Source organism: Acinonyx jubatus, chromosome A1 (assembly GCF_027475565.1).
Source record: "Acinonyx jubatus isolate Ajub_Pintada_27869175 chromosome A1, VMU_Ajub_asm_v1.0, whole genome shotgun sequence".
Taxonomy (NCBI): Eukaryota; Metazoa; Chordata; class Mammalia; order Carnivora; family Felidae; genus Acinonyx; species Acinonyx jubatus.
The window spans coordinates 169,895,661-169,916,853 of record NC_069380.1 but is presented as its reverse complement, the minus strand read 5'-3'; the positions used below and the strand labels follow the sequence as shown (position 1 = coordinate 169,916,853).

The following is a 21,193-nucleotide window of genomic DNA, read 5'->3' as shown; positions in this document are numbered from 1 at the left end:
AGCAAAAGAGTTTTGTTTAGGAGATGTTTTTATCTTGAATTCTTTTACAAGTTTGAGAATGCTCAGGTGAGCGTTCTACATTGTCTTAGAGTGACTCATCCTAATTGTAGCAGAGATATCATTCAGTTTGCCTTTTCTGTCTAACTTTTCTTCTCTCCTGGCCTCTTGTTTGTTGCGGGAAAGGGGTAACCTACCCTTTGGCTACAGATCCATCATTTGGGTTTTCTTTCCTGGAAAAGATATGCAGAGGTGGTGCTGAGACTGAAACTTTGACCAATAGTTCTGAAACTTGGCTCAGCCTTAGGATCACCTGCACAACTTTCTAAAGCTTAAAGCTCTACATGCCAGAGTCTGAATCACTAGGTCTGAAAAGAACCCAGGCGTGTATGTTTAACTAGTTCTGTAGGTGGTTATGGATCATCATCTAAGTTTGAGAAACAGTGGACTAGGGCACCAACTCAGAACATGTCCTGTTCACTTCTGATACCCTCCCTTCCCTCCCCACCTCTTCCTGTCCCCCCTCAGGTAAGCAGGTTGGAGGGTGGAACAGTTCTCTAAGAATCTGGGCCTTGAGACTGACTTCTCTTATTTGTCTTCTGTGACCAATTTACCCTTTTTGGGTCTTGGTTTTCTTCAGCACAAGACTAGATCATTCTGGTCCCTTCCAAAAGAAATATTATGAACTCTTTTTGTATTTATAGTAATGCAGTAAATATTTATTAAATGCCTACTTGGTACCAGACATTTTGCTAAGTGTTATGCAGCCTGGTGGTGAGTTGTTCTAAATAGGGAAACAGCCTGGGATAGTGAAATAGGCACGGGCTTTGTTGGAGTTAATCTTGGGTGTAAATCCAACCTCTGCTACTTGTTCAATTTCTTTTTAAAGTAAGCTCTCCACCCAACATGGGGCTTGAACTCATGAACCTGAGATCAAGAGTCGCACACTCTACTGAGTGAGACAGCCAGGTGCCCCCAGTCTCTGCTGCTTGGAGCTAGGAGCCCTGCACATGTTGTTTTTCTTCCTTAAGCCCCAGTATTTCCTGAAAATAACAATCCTTACATCATAGGGCTATTATGAAATTAAAATAACTCTTAGGTAAAATTTAACCAAGGATGTGAAAGATGTATACTCTGAACACTATGAGGCATTGATGAAAGTAATTGAAGAGGACATAGATGGAAAGATATAACACACTTATGGAGTGAAAGCATTAATATTGTTAAAATGTCCATACTACTCAAGGCAATCTGCAGATTCTATGTAATCCCTATCAAAATAGCAGTAGCACTTTTCACAGAACTAGAACAAATAATCTTAACATTTGTACGGAATCGTAAAAGATCCTGACTGGCAAAAGCAATCTCGAGAAAGAACAAAGCTGCAGGTATCACAATGCCAGACTTCAAGATCGATTACAAAGCCACAGTAAAACAGTATGATACTGACACATAAATAGACACACAGATCAATGGAACAGTATAGAGAGCCCAGAAATTAGCTCATGCTTTCATGGTCAATAATGCTTATATGGTTAATCTACAACAAAGGAGGCAAGAACATGAGGTGGGGAAAAGATATTCTTGTCAGTAAATGATGTTGGGGAGGAAAATTATTAGGTTCCTACCTCTTCCCATTCTTTAGCTGTGCCATTTTGGCTAGAATGGAAGGGTATAGAGTGCTTAAGATTTTTTAATTCCTGTGTTGCCTGATAAGTTGCTACATCCTCATTCTGATATACTGTGTTGAAATATGATTCAGTAGAAGTACAAGGCTGTGGAGTGTATTGTTGAATAGTCACCTATGTCCATGCACTTGGACAAGGAAGTATATAAGTAAATAGCACTCAGGAAAGGCCAGTTTTGAGCTCTTCTCTACTCTTCCCATAACTAGATTGGAGTGCTTCACCATTTTGATTCTAAGTTTCCACACCTATGGACTGTCACTTATGTTCTTTCTTATTGTGACTAGTTTATTATTTTACTTATTTTGAGAGAGAGAGAGAGAGGGAACACATGTGCCAGCAGGAAGGGGGAGCAGAGTGGGACAGGGAGAGAGAGAAACCAAGCAGACTCCATGCTGTTAGCCCAGAGCCCGATGTAGGGCTCTATCCCACAAACCGTGAGAGCATGACCTGGGATGAAATCAAGAATTGGACACTTAACCGACTCAACCACCAAGGTGCCCTTATGGTATTTTAAATTAAAACAGTAATTAAATGCTTCAGTTATCTGAGAAATTCTATTAAAAATCTCTTCAGCTTAATAAGAATCTGGGTTTGTCCTGACCTCTGTCATGTGCCTTGGTTTTCTACAAAGTTGTGATCAACCTGTGTGTTGTTTGGAGCTCTTTTCTTCCTGCTTTCGATGTTACTACGTAGTTTTCCAAGTGTATTAACATGGAAGCCTTTGAATGCCTAGTGTTTATAAGTTATGGAAATTAACTATTTAAAAATTTATTCCTTGAAGCACAGAACTTGAACTGTTTGGGGTGGTTTTTCTGTTTTTGAATCTGTGGATCTTGACTAACCTCTTAAAAACAATGACATAGAATGGAATTGAAAATACCAGAATGTTTCCATGAAATGTATATTTCAGTTTATATTTATGTGTGGATACATTTGTTTACTGGATGTTTGTTTACTACATAGTCATGAATTGCTTTGGTTTCCAAAATGAAGACCTTAAGTGAAATATAACTCCATATCCCCTCTGCCCAGGAGTGACATCTAAGAAACAAATCTTTATCAAACTAATAACTAATAACTTAAAAGATCCACTTAAATAGAAATGGATAGGAAAATGGCCTTATGTGTAAAGGGGATACCACTGTTAGTTCTTTGGTTAATGTGCTTGCCCACGCTTTTCCTTTGGCGTTTTGTTACATTTGCCAGCTTCTATCTGAGGAAAGCTGAAACACAGACATAGTCCACAAGTTACAAGCCATTATTTTATAATCTGCTCTCATAAATTCATTTTATAATTCTTTTGTGTAAGTTGAAAAACTTTTGCGTTGTCTTGGCTTGCAGAGAGGTATTGAGTTTATCTCTTCTTCCTCTTCTCTTCCTCATGTCATTAGCACTCATCTCAGTCAGCTAGAACTTTCCCGTCTTTGGTTGTTTTCTTACAACACCCAGGCATACAAGCAGACCTCAAGCCCACAGCTGCTTCTCATCACTTCAGAGGCTTTCTTAGAGAATGACTCAGCATGATTCAGCAGTCTAACAGTCCCTTTGGGGAACCCATCTTACCAAGTATTTTCAGCAGTTAACCCATCTCATAGGCTAACAATATTCATAGACCTTCGAGTTTCCTGTGTTAGTCCAGCTCAGTTCTGATAAGTGTCCAGACATGTGTTAGGATAGGATTAAAAAATTAAGGAATTCAGCTTTACAATGAAGAGATTCCCAGGCATGAAAGAAATTTCTGTGATTCAGAAGTAAAAGATTAATTAAATGTTTATTTATTTTGAGAGAGAGAGAGAGAGAGTCTTAAGCAGGCTCCACTCATCCAGGTGCCCCAGAAGTAACAGATTATTTTAAAATTATTTCCATTCATTTGCAGAATGAAATTTGTTTAAGCAGTAGCTGGTACTGAGAAAGTCATGTCATTAACTGATGAGGGAAGGAAAGGCTACAGCCAAAAGATCACACAATGATAGAACCAAATGGACACCATGATATTTGTTTTCACCTGTTTGTTATGAAGTTATGTTATAGACTTTGGGCAGTATCTGACCTATGTCCCAGAAATTCCTTTGTGGAAGTGTCTACTTACCCATAATATAGCTCAGTTATTAAAAGTACATAAAAACTAAGTTACCATGAGAGAATTCTTTTTTTTTTTTTAATGATTTTATTTTTAAATAATCTCTGTACCCAACATGGGACTCAGACTTACAACCTTGAGATCAAGAGTCACATACTCCACCGACCGACTGAGCCAGCCAGGCTCCCTGCCATAAAAGAATTCTTTTTCTTTTCTTTCTCTTTTTTTTTCTTTTTTTCTTTTTTTTTTTTTTTTAAGAATCCTTGATAAAGCTCTGGAGGCAGGCCTGCACTTGGGAGTTCCCAGTCATTGGTGATATCTCCTGCTGCCTGGTTAAGACAGAGTGGAAATCCAGGGGACAGCTAGTGCTGGTTTCTCTGGCGACAAGAAGACTGGTAACAGGTAGTCACAATGGCTTGTTATTTCCAGATTGCTTCTTACGTTGTATTCTTATCTCCATGACAAGGTGCATACATTTGCCTGAGTTTCCTACCTGGTATGGGAGGGCAGGCTGTCAAAGTCTGCTGTTCAAAAGTGTTTCATTGAGATCACACTACATGATGTACTTGCTTTTGTATTGCCTTTCAGGATTAAAGCCATAGAGAGTCCCAACAAAGAAGATGATACCCAGTGGCTGACCTATTGGGTAGTGTATGGTGTGTTCAGCATTGCTGAATTCTTCTCTGACCTCTTCCTGTCATGGGTCCCCTTCTACTACATGCTGAAGGTATGTTGAACTTCTCTGTTTCCTTCCATCTATGTATTTGCTTTGTGCCCTACCACTAAAATAAATTCCATCTTAGGACCTATATAACAGGAACAGATGCTTGAGTGTTGGACATCTGTGGCTCTGCCTCAGATTATAAATAGGAAAACAGAATTCGACACACCTCCCTTATTTTGTATACTGCCTTGGAAACAGCCAAAGCAATTGTGTATTCAAGATGTGTTTGGTAATAAAAGATGGAAATACTGTGACCTAGCACAAGCATTGTTGTTAGTTTACCAAGATCCTTCCTTCAGGCAGTGTTACCTAGGTTTGATGCAGAAGCACTGCACATTTTGGCAGGCCATTGATTATTTACAGTGGTGTGTGGGAGTCTGTCTTTCTTTCTTTCTTTCTTTCTTTCTTTCTTTTCTTTCTTTCTTTCTTTAAGTTTATGTATCGATTTTGAGAGAGAGTGTGAGCAGGGGTGGGGCAGAGAGAGAGGGGGAGAGAGAATCCCAAGCAGGCTCTGTTCTGTCAGCAGACAACCCAACTCAGGGCTCGATCTCACTAACTGTGAGATCATGACCTGAGCTAAGATCAAGAGTCCGACGTTTAACTGACTGAGCCACCCAGGCACCCCAGGAGTCATTAGAAGAAAAAAAAACCACCTTATTTCTTATATACGTTTGGAGAATGAAGATGTGAAGTGGGCTCTCTGAGGAAGTCATTTTGATAACTTTGACAGGTGCAATGGTCAGGGATCAGCCCTGCCACACCTCGTGTTTGGTAGAAATCTAGCCTTGGTCACCACCATGTGAGGACAAGGATTAGGAAGTTGAAACTCATTCCTAAAGGGACCTGTATTGATTCTGACTGAGAATGAAGAAGTTAACATCTTTTAATAGATAGAGTGGTTCTTTCTTTCTAGATAGGACAAACTGTCTTCAGTTGGTTCCTTGAGTGTCTTCCGTGGAAGACACCTGCTTCCCATTAGTTGCATAGAATGTAGATGGTACCTCAGGCTCATGGGGCCAGACTTCCCAAGCTGTAGAGAGTGGGGATTCCAGCCCTTATGAATTCTGAGTTCTCTTCTTTCCCTTCATACTCTGAAGTATTCATTTTTTTAAAAGTCGTCCGTGAAATGAAGACTCAAATACTTCTGTAAGATTTTTAAAGAAAAACAGCAAACCCTGCTGCCTATACTGCATTCCTTAAAAGCAACCATTATCCCTACATTTATGGCAGATTATTTTGTCATTTACCTCTGTGTTTCTAAATAACATTCTTGTTTAGCCACCTTTTAATTTTTCTATTTGACACATTAGCTCTTGATTCCTACTGGTAGGATTTGGTTCCCTTTCCTGGCTTGTCCCTGACATACACATGCAGTCCTCCTGTGTCCCCATCTTCCTCAGGTGTTTGTATCATAATTTTGGTTAGATACACATTCACCACTTACATTATTGTGACTTTGTAAATACGATTTAGTTATACCATATAGTGTACATAGCATGTACATGGAGTGTTCTTGCTGTTTTTTATTTTCCCTGGAACTAATCATTGTTTTCTTATTTACATATTCAGACCTATTTTGAGGGTCCTTGTTAGTTCAATTTGTCTTACTGTTTCTACATTTCTATTTACTTTCTTTTAAATTTTTTGTCTAAAGAAATTTAGATAAAGGAAATTAGATGCAGGAAGCTCTCATTCTTTGGTCTCCCTCACCCCACCTACCAACATGTTGATGTTGTCTTCATTTTGAATTCTGGGCAGTTATGGATACATTTTTGCTTTATCTCCGGCCTTAGCTGTTTTTACAATCTATAGATGTTTTCTTCTGTAAATAATGTATTTATTCATTGATACATATTTTTCAATCTTCCCTTCCAGTTTTCAAGTTTACTCCATTCTGTTATATATGCCACACAGCATATTCTTTATTTCAACTCTTTTTTGTATCTAATATTTTTGCTTGTCTCTTTCCTATATTTTCTCATTCTTGTTTCTTATTGCTCTGTTTCTTCTGACATAGTTAGCAATTTAGCTTAAGTTTTGGTTAGTTCTAATATTTCTATTGCTGATAGAATTTGGTAGTTGATCGTGTTGTCTTTCTTTTTGAAATGGTTGTGCTTTTCAAATCTCCTGTTATTTTGGCCTGTAAGCTCCTTTTCCTCTAACAGTATCAGCTGTTCTGTTAGGCACTGGGATGGAGGAAGACCACATGCCAGTCCATGCTGGTCCCAGGAAGCTGTGGGTAGGGGCGGATGAGTCCTAGGGTAGGGAGTCCCAGCCAGCAGAGGAACTGTGGTTCATAACCCTTCTCCTACTACATAGCCCCTCAGGCCAAAGGATCACCCTTTGCTCCCCCAGCAGCATTAGGAGGAGATGCTCAGAAGCTGTTACACACAGCTCAAGGGGACAGAGCAGGAGGGGATAGGGAGGAGCTGCCCTGCTACTTAGTTCCACTCATTTTCCTCAGTGCCTCACAAGGACAGGACTTCTATGCCAAAACCTCTGTTTTAGGGGCGCCTGGGTGGCTTAGTTGGTTTAGCGTCAGACTTCAGCTCAGGTCATGATCTCACGGTTCTTGAGTTCATTCTTGAGTTCGAGCCCCATATCAGGCTCTGTGTGACAGCTCAGAGTCTGGAGCCTTCGAATTCTGTGTCTCCCTCTCTCTCTGCCCCTCCCTTGCTCCCACTCTCTTTCTTCTCCCTCTAAATGTGGAAAAAAAAAATTTTTTTTTTAATGGGCAGGAAAGGGGCTCCCTGGGTGGCTCAGTTGGTTCAGCATCCAATTTCAGCCCCGGTCATTATCTTGCAGTTTAAAAGTTCGATCCCCCCATTGGGCTTGCTGCTGTCAGTGTGTGGCCCACTTCTGATCCTCTGTCCCTCTCTCTCTCTGCCCATCTCCACTCTCTCCCTCTCTTAAAAATAAATAAGTATATATACATATTAAAAAATGGGCAGGAGACCTGAATAGACATTTTTCCAAAGAAGACGTACAGATGGCCAACAGACACATGAAAGCATGTGTCTTTTCAGCATTACTTATCATCAGGGAAATGCAAATCAAAACCACAGTGAGATGTCACCTCACACCAGTCAGAATGGCTAGTGTCAAAAAGGCAAGAAATAACAAGCATTGGCAAGGATATGGAGAAAAGGCAACCCTCATGTCCTGTTGGTGAGAATGTAAATTGGTGCAGCCACTGTGGAAAAGAGTATGGAAGTTCATCAAAAAATTAAAATTCTATACCATGTGATCCAGTAATTCTATTACTGGGTATTTACCCAAAGAAAATGAAAACACTAATTGAGAAAGCTATTGAAAATGAAACACTAATTGAGAAAACACCTCTGTGTTTTTTGCAGCATTATTTACAATAGCCAAGGTATGGAAACAATCTAAGTGTTGTCAATAAATGAACTAAGTGAAATAAAGATGTGATGTGTACACACACACAACGGAATATTACTCAGCCATAAAAAAGAATGAGTTCTTGCCATTCACAGCAACACGGATGGACCTAGAGGGTCCATAGCTGTAACTATGCTAAGAATAGTAAGTAAGAGAAAGATACCATATGTGACTTTACTTATATGTAGAATTGAAAAAAATGAACAAACAAAAACCAGAAGCAGACTCATAAACACGGAGAACAAACTGGTGTTGCCAGGAAGGAGGAAGGTGAAGGGGCTTGACAGGTACAAACTTCCAGTTCTAAAATAAATAAGTCACGCGGATGAAAGATACAGCACAGGGAATGTAGTCAATAATATTGTAATAACTCTGAACGGTGACGGATGTAACTCTACTTGTGACGAGCATTGCATAGTGTATATAACTGTCAGATCACTGTGTTGTACACCTGGAATTAATATAATATTATATGTCAACTATACTTCTATTAAAAAAAAAAAGACTTGGAAAAAACTAGTACACCCATACAGTTAAATGGAATGAAATGATTCACATCTATAGAAATGTTTGCATAATTCATTAATTATAAAAAATTGGTAAACATTACATATAGTGGGACACCATTTATGGTAAAACAAACAAAAAAAGAGAACTACATAGTTAAAAAATTTAAATGAAAACATGCTCATTATAATTTCTTAATTTTGAATAACATTACCACAGAATGCCTTGTAAGATGGCTGAAGAATTTTCAAGCAATTTTTTTTTTTAAAAGCCTGTGGTAGCAATTAAGATTTCAAAGGTTGCTGGATTTTCTGTGTGTTTTTGTTATTCAAAGATGTTTAGCATTTATATTTTTATAATCTTATTTGGTTGTCACATATTTTAAACTACAAACAACTTTGAAGTCCTTCATAAGATCCATCTAATAGTAGTGACATCACAGTGCAGTCTCTAAAGGAAGGAGACTTGGCTTTGCCTTGGGCCCACCTGCTTGCTGCAGGGAACAGTATCCTGACAGCAGAGCCACTCACACCAGTAGCTGACCTCACACTTCGAAAACATGAGCAAGCCTGACTCCAGCCCGCTCCTGATCTCCTCTGCTAATGGAGGTCACAGAAGGTAAAGAGAGGATCCGAAATACGAGATAATCACCAAATCATTTATAGTTGGTTTTGAAGTACATTACAAAAATTGCTTTGCAGCAAAATTTTCTTCCTTAATAGTAAAAGGAATGTGCATCCATTAGTAGTCTCAGGGCATCCATGAGAATTTACTGCATGTTCCAAATAGATAATATACTTGAGATTATTAAAAATGGATTATGCTGTCAATCAAAATACTTTCTTCTTGCTGTAGTGCATTTTCTGAGTGGCTTCAGAGAACACACTGAGAAGAAGCCTCTGAATTGCAGAGTGGGTAGGAGAATATCCTGTGTTAAGGACTAGCATAGACCATATGCCATGTTACAATCACATGGTGATTGTGTGGAGTATGACAAAGAGATCCAAGTAAGGACATGTTTAATATTTATCTTTTGCAAAAAAAAATGATCTTTTGCAGAATTAATATTATTGGCATTTCCCCCCATTTTTCTAAAGCAGCCTATGATTGGAGAAAATAAGAGGAACCAATGATTAGGCATCAAAGATTAGTAGAAAAGATAGTATGTAATCTGTCGCACTAGAAATAGTGGACCGTGCCTGCTCAGAGCTTTGCTCTGAGGTCTGCCTTTACCAGGAGGTTTTAAAAATAAATACAAAAGCCTTTTTTCTCCCTCTGATTTAAAAGTAGTGTATTTTCATTTCTTTATTCAGAAGACATTTATTTAGGACTTCTGTGTGCCAGAATCTGTTCTAGGTCAGAAAGATACTTTGGTGAATAAAACAAAGTCCCTGTTGTTGTATTGTTTATATTCATTTGTGTGTGTGTGTGTGTGTGTGTGTTGGGACATATTTTATATAAGGAGGAAAATAGCATTTGTAATCGTACCACCGGTCACATGTTAGTCTTCCTATTTTTTTAATGTGCAAATATATTGGTCCAAGTACATAAAGATACACAGAACCATGTATATATTATTGTTTTAACCATATATATATAGTTGAGACCACGTTTTATACATGATTCTGTATCTAGCTTGTTTCAATTAACATAATACTAGGAGTATTTTCTCATGTTATTCAATATTCTTTGGTAAACTGTCTAATCCATTATCGATAGCAATGTACTAATTCCCCAAATGATAGACATTTAGGACATTTATCTCACTTTATCACATTTTAATGAGTGACACAATGAATAGCTTTGTATCTTCTCTTTACACTCATTTAGATCACTTTCTAGATTAGTTTTTTAAACAAAACTCTGGCGACTCTTAGTCCTGCCTGACTTAGACTGTCACCGGTACTACTGCACCTATGTTGGAAAGCACAACATTTCTTAACTTCATAAGAGGCAAAGACCACAGGGAAGTCTTCCCCTTCACGTGTTCTTTTTTGAGCTTTTATTTGTGCATGCTGGGCAGTCTGTTTTAGCTTTCGCCTGTCACTGTTCTTGTGGCTACATTGCAGAAGTTTCCCTATGGATTTTGTTTCTGATCAGGTGATTGTAGTGTATCAGCAGGTCGCTGATGTGTTGAAATGTGGGTGTTTTGTCTTTTTTGATATTAACTCAGTTCTGACCAGGCTGGTACCAGAAACTGCATATAAAGTGTATCCCTACCTTGGAAATACCTCTTCTAGAAGAAAATTGGATGGCGACAGCCATTAGAACCACAGACAGAATTATCTGGCCTGCTGTAATCTGTAATTTAAGGATTTATCAAATGAGAGCTCATAGTGCCAGGAATTCAGCCAAAATAGCAGAGACTCTGGACTGCAGGTAAGAGTGGGTTTGTGTTTGCTCGTGATTGTGCTGTCAGCGGGCACTGTGAGGATCTGTGTCGTTCAGGGTACTCCTGGGCTCTAGAATAGTTATGTAGGTTAAAGAAAGGGAGTTGTAAAAGCTGGTGACTGAATATAGCCATGAGAGTTGAACAGTAATTAACTTTATTTTTTAATACAAGAAAGCTATTTCATTTGAAAACTGGAAAACGCTAATGACATAGGTAGAGAGCAGTAATTATTTTACTGTCCCAAGATGATAGCTACAGTGCCCTGGAAAGAAAGGAGCAGACCAGAGTGAAGCCTAATCACATTGGAGAGGTATAAAAATATAGACACCTGGCTCTGGTTCTGCCTGGTAGTCTTGCCTTAATTCATTCAGAAAAGATGAATGAGTCATCTCATTCATTTTCTGGGTTGCTGAGGGGCTGAGGTATTACTTGGGCAGATAATATTCCAGAGATTTACAACAACAGTAAAAACTTTAGGATTTGGTAATACCACTACCGTCTTGTATACTTTCTTCAAGTACATTAATTTGTGACTTTCCTAAAATCTTACAGAAGAGAAAATGGACTCTCAGAGAGGTTGTTTATGACCTTCCCTAAAGTCATAAAATAAAATAGATACCATCTCTTTGATTCCTAATCCAGTGAGTTCTTTCCATTTCACCTTGATGCCTATACTTATGCTGAGGGTTTCTAGGTCTGCATCAATAGTAATCCATTCCTGAAAATTAGATATTCTACCTGGAAATACCAGCCAGGAGACGATTTCCTACAATTTTAAATGGTAAAAATTAAGATGTATACATCTAAAACTCCATACCAGTTTCCTAAATATTAGTAAAACACAGCAAAATACCTCTATATAAGTAACAAATGTGTTAGTGTGTTAGGTGCTAACACCAACACTTCTTGTTTTCCAAATTGTTGACATAGTTAGTAAAAAATTATCACTTAGTATGTAGTAGTACATGGCACCTCTAGGATACTCTGCATACCGTTGTTGTTGTTTTAGCTATTTATTTTGAGAGAGAGTGCATGTGTGCGAGTAAGGGAGGAGCAGAGAGCGAGGGAGGGAGAGAATCCCAAGTAGGCTCCACACTCAGTGTGGAACTCGATGGGGGCCTCTGCATAGGGAATTCTGACTTACTGTCAAGAATGTAGTTTTTCCTTTTTCTCACACATCATTTTGTTTAAATTGTTGTGTTGTGTTTTGGGTATATATGTATTAACATTACCCATGTAAGCAACCAGTGGAAAACACTGTATGATGTTTGGATGTTACAAACCAGAAGTCTTCCACAAGGAAATGTTAACTACAGAGATGGTCTATAGGGTCTGCCTGGCTCTAAGCAGAGGAAATGGAAGCTAAAGCCAGGGAAAAATGCAGTTACTTATTTCTGCATTTTGGGTTACTACAAATGGCAAATTATGAAATTTGCAATTAAGAAAATCAAGGTTTCTCTGGCAACATCTTATAATTCATTAGGATAGCCAGCAAGCCCAGCAGGTGCTAGAGCAGAGTCTCTGAGAAAACTAGCAGGAAACATGAAACCACCCACACATACTGAGGTGCTGAGGGTATTTCAAGGAATTGGCTTCATTGAGAGGCCTGGACCTGTAGCAGAAGGTCTTACGATGCCATGTGTGTGTGAGGGCTTGGTGGAGTTTGGGTTGGTTGCACAGATGTGTGTGGTGAGACTAGGAGGTGGCTGGTCTGAATGTTTGCTCTTCCCCTTCCTTTTGCCGTGCTTTTCCCCCACTGCTTCTCTCTTAACATTCCATCTTTCTGCTGTTATGCTCAGTAAATGAGCTGTGGAGTCTGTCACACATCAGGGGTAGGAGGTTTGAGGGAGGATTGGCTTAAAATCATAACTTGGAGATTATGACAGGGAATTGCATTTGGTTGAGTGCTTGGATATGGTAAGCAGCCTTTGTAGTCCCTCCAGTTCAGAAATTCTCAACCTTTTGGAAATATATGGAGGAAATTTTGTTTGTAGCTGTTAATAGTCACTGATTTTACTTAGTGTTTTATGGTGTTGTCTAGTATAGCTTGGCTTGAACATTTACATGTTCAAGCGTTTATTTTTTGAGAGAGAGAAAACACAAGCAGGAGTTGGGGGCAGACAGAGAGGGAGACAGAATCTGAAGCAGGCTCTAGGCTCTGAAGCTGTTAGCACAGAGCCCGATTTGGGGCTTGAACCCACGAACCATGAGATCATGATCTGAGCCAATGTCAGATGCTAACTGACTGGGCCATCCAGGTGCCCTAAAAATATATATTGTTTATGATAAATTACTTTCACTTTATTTTTCCTTTATATTAAAGTTAGAGAACTTCTTGATTTTGTTTTTTTGGTAATTATATGCGTAGGTGTATCATTATTTTAAGTTTTATTTCAGGTACTAAAAGTGTTAGAAACGAATTGTTTAAAAAGGGTATCTATTGGTTCTGAGATTTGATTGTAATTACCCCATTTAAAGCTAATGTTAGCCTGTTACTGTTTCATGGCTGTTGGTGGAAGACAGAATTGTTGGAAGAAAGTCCCAGCACTCCTAGATGTTCCAGATATTTCTTATTTTCTTACAAAAATTTATGTGAGGTAGATTTTTTTTTTAAATTTCAGCTAATATCTTTTTATATTAGAGAGTCTATACAGACTTAGGCAATTAAGTTACATACACAAGGTTTGCCTCACTAGTAAATGGCAGAACCAGGACTAGAGCCCAGTTTCTCTTGAGACCATTCTTTAACCTCTATCTACTATAATATATAACTCTTTTTTAAAATGTTTGTTTATTTTTGAGAGAAAGAGAGAGAGACAGAGCTCAAGCAGGGAAGAGCAGAGAGAGAGGGAGACACAGAATCAGAAAAGCAGGCTCCAGGCTCCAGGCTCCGAGCTGTCAGCACAGAGCCCGACATGGGGCTCGAACTTACGAACCACAAGATCATGACCTGAGCCTAAGTCGGACACTCAACCCACTGAGCCACCCAGGTGCCCCTAACTTTCTTATTTTTTTTTTTTTAATTTATTTTTGAGAGACAGAGTGAGACAGAGCACAAGCAGGGGACGGGCAGAGAGAGAAGGAGACATAGAATCTGAAGCAGGCTCCAGGCTCTGAGCAAGTGTGTAGCACAGAGCCCAATGCAGGGGTTCGAACCCACAAACCGTGAGATCATGACCTGAGCTGAGGTCGATGACTTAACCGACTGAGCCACGCAGGTGCCCCAGCCCCTGACTCTCTTAAAATCAATTTGTTAGGTGGAGAGAGCTGCATATTTTTAGATCAAGATTTTTAATTTGGTATTCCTTGTTCTGTATTCTTACTAGTTTCTAGTTTGTTTGATATCTCAGTTTCTGGTGGAAGTGTTAAAAATCTATGAGCATGGAATTTCTCCATTTATACAATTATGACCTTAATTTACATAATTCAAAGCTATATTTGAAGCTATCTATAATTATAAAATTATAAAAACAAATGGTATAACTATATAATTACATATGTATATACATACAAAGTTATATATAATTTACATCTTCAAAGATATGTAGGTTTTATGTGAATCTACTTGGCAAATTGTTTTCCTTCTTTATCATTGCCTTCAATAATGTTTGTGTATGGTTAATATTACTTTATAAGCTATTTTTAGAGTTGGTATTTGTCTGATACATCTCTTTCAATCTATTTTTTTTTAAGTTTATTTATTTTGAGAGAGAGCAAGTGGGGGAGGGTCAGAGACAAATGATCCCAAACAAGCTCTGTGCTGTCAGCATGGAGCCCAATACGGTGCTTAATCCCACAAACTGTGAGATCATGACCTGAACCAAAATCAAGAGTCTGGACGCTTAACCAGCTGAGCCACCCAGGCGCCCCTCTTTCAACTCCGTTATTTTCAGTGTTCCTAGTTGGTTTTGCCTTAGGTGTGTTTCTTACAAGAAACATATAGCTTTACTGTATTTTTTTTTAGTCTAGTCTGATAGCCTGTCTTTTGAAAGCTAGCCCCCTGCTCTCCTGTGTCCAGCAAATTCTAGTTCATGAGTGTTACTTTTCCAGAGTTCTATAGTTCAGATAATCTAGAGAGGGTAATTTGTTGAGAACCTGTGTTTTGCTTTGTATTTTGAGTGTAATACAAATGCAATACAAATTTCTCAGAGCCAAAATGGTACTGATGGAGTGAGCTTTGGGGCACAAATATGTGCATTTTAAGCCCAAGGCTTTGTTACTGGTTTAGTCCTTTACCAAAAGCTTTTCATCTCTAGAGCAAACATAAACTTAGAAAAGCATTGTGGCTTCTCAGTTATTTGAATACATTGTTTGGTTTGGAATAATAAGGACTCAGGCTGTGGAGTTTAATGGACAGCAGAAGAGGTGCGAGGTTTTTTCTTTAAGGAGAAGTTGTAAAATGTACAGATTTGGAATCTCAAGAAAGGACTTCATTTTTTATATCACCTGGCTATGTTAGAATCTTTCACCCTAAGAAAATCCAGTAGGCTGGTTATTGAACTTTCTAGGGAAATGAGCAGGTCACTGTGCATATCCCCTTTTTTGCTCAGTGTCTTAGATGAGAATAAGAGGCTGGGACAACTAAAAGGGCTAAGCTGTTGGCATTTGAATAAACAGTAAGACTTTTGGGGGGGCATAAATATAAGGTGACAGTTCTTGTTAATAAAGTTTTTAGGGCATAATTCTGGTCTTTTTTATTTCAAAAAATTTTTTTAATGTTTATTTATTATTGAGAGACAGAGAGCATGAGCATGGGAGGGGCAGAGAGAGGGGGAGACACAGAATCCGAAACAGGCTCCAGGCTCTGAGCTGTCAGCACAGAGCCCGACGCGGGGCCCGAACTCACCGACTGTGAGATCATGACCTGAGCCGAAGTCGGACGCTCAACCGACTGAGCCACCCAGGTGCCCCTGGTCTCTTTTTTATTTCAATGGCAAAGTACAGCCATAAAAGAGTTGGGAAATGATATCTACATTCAAAGTGGAAGATGATGAACAGCTGATTGTAAAGATTCCTCGAAGGCAAAAACTGAGATTCTGCTGAGTTTGTCTATAACAGGATGGATACATGTGACAGACCTACTGGGGTAAGCCAACTAAGAACAAGCTTCATGGGTTTCTTTAGACAGTTTTTTTTTTTTAATCTATTTATTTTGAGAGAGAGAGAGAGCACAAGTGGGGGGATGGGCAGAGAGACAGAATCCCAAGTAGGCTCCACGTATGGTCAGTATGCAGAGCATGATGTGGGGCTCAAACCCAAGATACCATGAGATTGTGATCTGAGCTAAAAGGAGTCAGTCACTTAACTGAGCCACCTATGTGCCCCTAGACAGTTTTCTTTACATGTGCAGTTAAGTACTATGTTTCTTAAACTGATTTTTAAGAGTTTTGATTAATAGAACTTCTTGCAGCCATAAACTAAAAAGTGAGCCAAATTAGGAAGGAAGTTAGGCCATCAGATTTGGTGTGTTTTACCTTTCTGTTTTCAGTCTCAGCATTACTAGGTCATGATTTGTCAGGTGTTTTTTCCATCCAAGAAAAGGGCACTTGTAGCCTGCAGAAAACACTGGAAATGCTGTTGGAGAACATAGCCGAGGCAGCGGCATCCACAGAGCAGAGGCGGCAGTGTGTGTTGTCAGGATGCCCACTGCTGTCCCGTAACCTGCTGACTCTCATTCTGTGCAGTGCGGCTTCCTGTTGTGGTGCATGGCCCCAAGCCCTTCTAACGGGGCAGAACTGCTGTATAAGCGCGTCATCCATCCTTTCTTCCTGAAGCATGAGTCCCAGGTGGACACTATGGTGAATGACTTGAAGGACAAAGCCAAAGAAACTGTAGATACCATCACTAAAGAAGGTAAGGCCCAGGGGCAGCTGGGTTCAGCAGGTGAGAGGACATGGGAAGTACTGGGCCCAAATAACAAGCTGCTTCTCCCCTTTCCTATCAGCTTTCCTCAGCCAAATGCTGAGGCCACCCTGGGATTTCTTTACTAATACTTTGCCTGTCGCCCTTTACTTTTTCCAAGATTCTCCCACCATGCACATTTAATGCACTGTTTAGTCAGCACATTAGGAAAAATGACTTTCCTGTGGTGGGCAGAGATTTTAGAGAATCATCTGTGTTTATATACCAGTACAATCTCTTTAATTCATTTCAGGTTGAACTGTTTCAAATTGCTTTTGTTAGAGGTCAAGAGAATGCCCTTTCAGGTATCCAGATTCATTCATTCATTCAACAAGTATTTATTTCTTGAGGTGCTTAATATGTGCCAAGCATGTTCATAGCACTGGGGATGAACCAAACAGACCATACTACTTGAACTCATGAAGCTTATACTCTTGTTGAGAGACACACAGTAAAAATTTAAAATTACATGATATAGTTAGAGTATACAGAGAAAAATAAAGCAGATAGATAGGGAATACCAGGGCTGAAGGGAAAGGTACAATTTTAAATAGAGTGATTTAGGGTATCCTCACCAAGAAGACTATCCTGAATCAGACTTGAAAGAAACCATGGGGAAGAATGCTCTTGATAGAACTGCATGTTTAAACTGGAGGCAGGAGCAGTATGGCTAGAAGGGAATGATCTAGAGGAAGAGAAGAAGGAGATAAGGTCAGAGAGGTTGGGGAGTGGAGGCTGGAAGACCGATCAGGTAAGGCCTTATAGGCTTTTGTAGAGGCTTTGGCTTTTTAACTCTGTGAGGTGGGGTGCTGTTGGAGAGTTTTGAGCAGAGGAGCAACATATCCACCCTGTGTTTAACAGGCCACTGTATTAAGAATAGACCGAGGGGGGATGGGGAAGAAATCAGGAGACCAGTTATAAGGTGTTTGCAGTGATCTGGCTGGAGAGGACGATGGTGGCTTGGCTCATAGTAGTAGCAGTAGGGGGCGAGAAGCCATTGGATTCTTGATATGTATATTTTAAATGTTTATTTATTTATTTTTGAGAGTGTGGGGAAAGGGCAGAGAGAGAGAGGGAGAGAGAGAATCCCAGGCAGGCTCTGCACTGTCAGCATAGAGCCTGTTGTGGGGCACGACCCCACAAACCATGAAATCACAACCTGAGCCAAAATCAAGAGTCCGTTGCTTAACCGACTGAGTCACCAAGGAGCCCCAGGATTCTTGATATATTTTGACGGTAGAACCAATAGGATTTGCTTATGGACCAGGCATGGAACATGAGAGAGGAGTCATGCATAAAGCCAAACTTTTCAGCCAGAACACATGGAAGGAAAGAATTGTTGTAGAGATGGGGAAGACTAGATAGAGCAGGTTTAGAGGGGAAAATAAGGAATTCAGTTCTGGACATAACTTTGAAGTGTCTATTAGGTACCTACATGGAGTGGTCAGGCAGCTAGTTGGATATATATGTTGAGAATTCAGAGACAGGTTTGGGCTAGAGATATACATTTGGGGGTCACCAGCAGGATAGTAATCATGGGACTAGGTGAGATTATTAAGTGAGTGAACGTAGTTAGAAAGATGAGGTCTGAGGCGGTGGCCCCCAGTGTTTAGAGATTGGGGAGATGGGGAGCAACTGATAAAGTGGACTGATAAGGAGCAGTCAGTTGTGGTAGCAAGAAAACCATGTGACTGATGTCCTTGGGGCCAAGTAAAGAAAGTTTCAAAGTGGGGAGTAGTCCATTGTGTCACCTGCTGCAGACACAGGTCAAGTTAGGTAACGAGTGAAAACTGACCATTACACTTGGTGGTGAGGAAGGCACTAGTGATCTTGACAGAACAGTTTATGGAGTGGTGGGACCCAAATGCTGATTGGAATGGATTTGAGAGATGGGAAGCAAGGCTGAGAGAATGTAGGTCTTTTGGGAAATTTCCTGCAAAAAGGAGAAGACTGTGGCTGCACCTGGAAGAAGGAACTAGGGTCCTAAGGATGTGTTTTTTTTTCTTTATCCTAAAGTAGAAGGAACAAAATATGTTTGAAAATTAGTGGGAATGATCCAGAAGAGAGCAAAAAGTGGGTATGAGTGAGGGAAGAGCTTCTGGAGCTCCATCCCCAATTAGACCAGAAGAGATGGGAACCAGAGTAGGAACAGGACTGGTCATGGGGCACAGAGGTTGAGAACACGAGTAGAGATACTGGCAGGTGAGTGTCTGTGATGGTGGGTGCCTACAGAAGGGACTTTCCCACTGCTTCCCATTTCTCAGTGAAGTAGGAAGGTCAGCGGAGAGAGGATGGGGAAGATGGTGATAGAAAGAGATGGTATGAAATAGGTACCTAGGACTGGGGTCAGCAGACGTTTTCTGTGAAGGGTCAGATAATAAATGTTATTTTTTGTGGGCCATCAGCTCTTGCTTGGGACTCTCAGCTCTGCCACTCTAGTGTGAAAGCAGCCCAGATGAGTAACCAATGAGTGTGACCATCGGTTGGTGGCCACTCCAGGACCGTGGGAGAGTGGACGGACTGGGGCAGTGCCACGTGACTGTCAGGAGTATTACAGGCTCATTTGAAGTTGTGTCAGTGAACTTAAAGTGAGGCCAGTTGACACACTTAGCTCCGCAGCTGCAGAGCAGGTGGGGCTCTGTGCCAAGGCCAACTGAGTAAAGAACCATGAAGTGAGAGAGGGACCAGGGAGTGCTTAGTGTCTGATGGTGGAACTTCAACTGGCCAAGGAGGGAAGGGACGGTGGAAAAGGTGGTGGGGGAGGACTCTGAATCAGTAGAACAGAGGGCGTGTGCTGCACAGCTGGGCGTGGTGGGGGAGAGTGGGATGCTGGACACTGAGATTATAGAGGGACTGCGGTCACAGGTAGTGATGAGAATCGTGGAATGAGTGCCTGGGGTTGGGAGAGGTGGGGGTTGGTAGGATGGAGTGTAAAGATTGTTGGAGGGGACAGCCGAGAGGCCAGGATACTGGCAAAATACTGAAATCACCAATAACTAAAATAAGTTTGGAGTTAAAATCTTAAAGAAATGAGGCAGCATAACCCAAGAGTCTGAGATGACTGGAAAAAGAAAGGCTGGTAGCAGATATAATCTGATGCCATGAGATTCTGAACGTGGCAATGGAGAACAAAGACAGCTTACCAAACCCTCCAGACCCACTCGTACTAGGGTCAAGGAAGAAAGAAAAAATAGCCACTACCTGAGAAAGCAGTGTTCTCAAGAGACAGCCAGATTTCTGTAAAAGCAAGAAGGTGAAAGAAACTTTCGGAGAGATGGATGGGGATAGAAGAGGTTTTGCTGATGACTGGGTCTTGAGTTCCAGAGGGCACAGAAAGGGTTTTATAAATTGGACAAAAGTAGTGAGGGATGTAGACTTACCATTTTGTTTGGAGATCTCTGTGGTAATTAGAAAGTGGGAGAGGAGAACTGACCTGACCACTGGGCCAGTAAGATCCCCAAGACAGCTCTCCAGCAGTGTGGATATGTTCTCCCTATTGCCCTTCACACACTCCTCTCTCCACTGGACTTCTCTCCCAGGCATACAGCTCCAGTCTACTTGGATTCCTTTTTCAACAGTTTTAAGTGTTTTCTGACTTGTAGCCTTCATGTCCTCCCACCTGGGGATTGCCAGTTTCCTTTTAAGAAGTTTCCTTCCTGTTCCTTGCCTCAGCCAAAGCAGCAACCTCTGGCGATGTCACTTCTGTCTAGTTCACTCACATTGCTTAGACCCTTGGTTCTTAGATGTCAATACTCTAAAATCCAATTTTACTTTGATACATTGCTAAACAGGAGTGTAAGAATGAAAATAAATTAGGAGGAACTTGCATGCTGACTCATTTTAGACTTCAAAACTTCTGGATTCCTCAGGAAGTAAATTTTTACAATGGGCTAGTTAAGAGAGAGGCTGCAATTTCTTGTTAACTGTTCAGCAACTTTAAGTGAAGGGAGAACAGCCCTCGGGCAGCTGGTGAACAGGGAAGGACTGGCAGTGCTTCACCCTGGGCCCCATCAAAAACAGGTGCACTTTGTGGATTCTCCCAGGAGGCCCTGGAGGCTTCCATAACACCCCCATCCCCCGTCTCACACTCCACACTAGTTCTTACAGCATATTCCATGTCGCTTGGTAATTAGGAAGAGGAAGGCTTAGTCTCCCACAGATACAAGAATATTTTCTTGATGAGTGTAGTATCTTGCCACCAACTCAAACACTTAGAGGGAAATGGTGGCACAATGAAGAGAATATAAAGGTGTATAAATATTCCATCATTTCTGAGGTGTAGGAAGGAGGAATTTCTGTGATTTTTTTTTTTTTTTTGTCACCATGGGATAGATGACCTAGTTGTCATCAGACTGAGACATAGTCAGATTAAACAGGTGAGCACCCAGACACAAACAAGAATTTCTTGCTTGTACAGAGGAGCACTACATGCCCAGGGAATCCCTGCTTCTTGTGACACCTGAAGGAGGGTACACGGCTTAGAGGAGACAGTTACTGTACAG

General features: G+C 40.5%; 1 protein-coding gene across 1 annotated transcript in view; it reads left to right on the top strand.

Annotated features, from left to right (window-relative positions):
• Positions 1 to 21,193, top strand: part of REEP5 (receptor accessory protein 5) — a 39,256-nt gene that overhangs the window by 15,467 nt on the left and 2,596 nt on the right. Inside the window, exons 3-4 of the mRNA XM_027035907.2 lie at positions 4,354 to 4,492; positions 16,475 to 16,643. Coding sequence (XP_026891708.1) covers positions 4,354 to 4,492; positions 16,475 to 16,643 — 308 coding nt within the window. The remainder of the gene's footprint in view (positions 1 to 4,353; positions 4,493 to 16,474; positions 16,644 to 21,193) is intronic.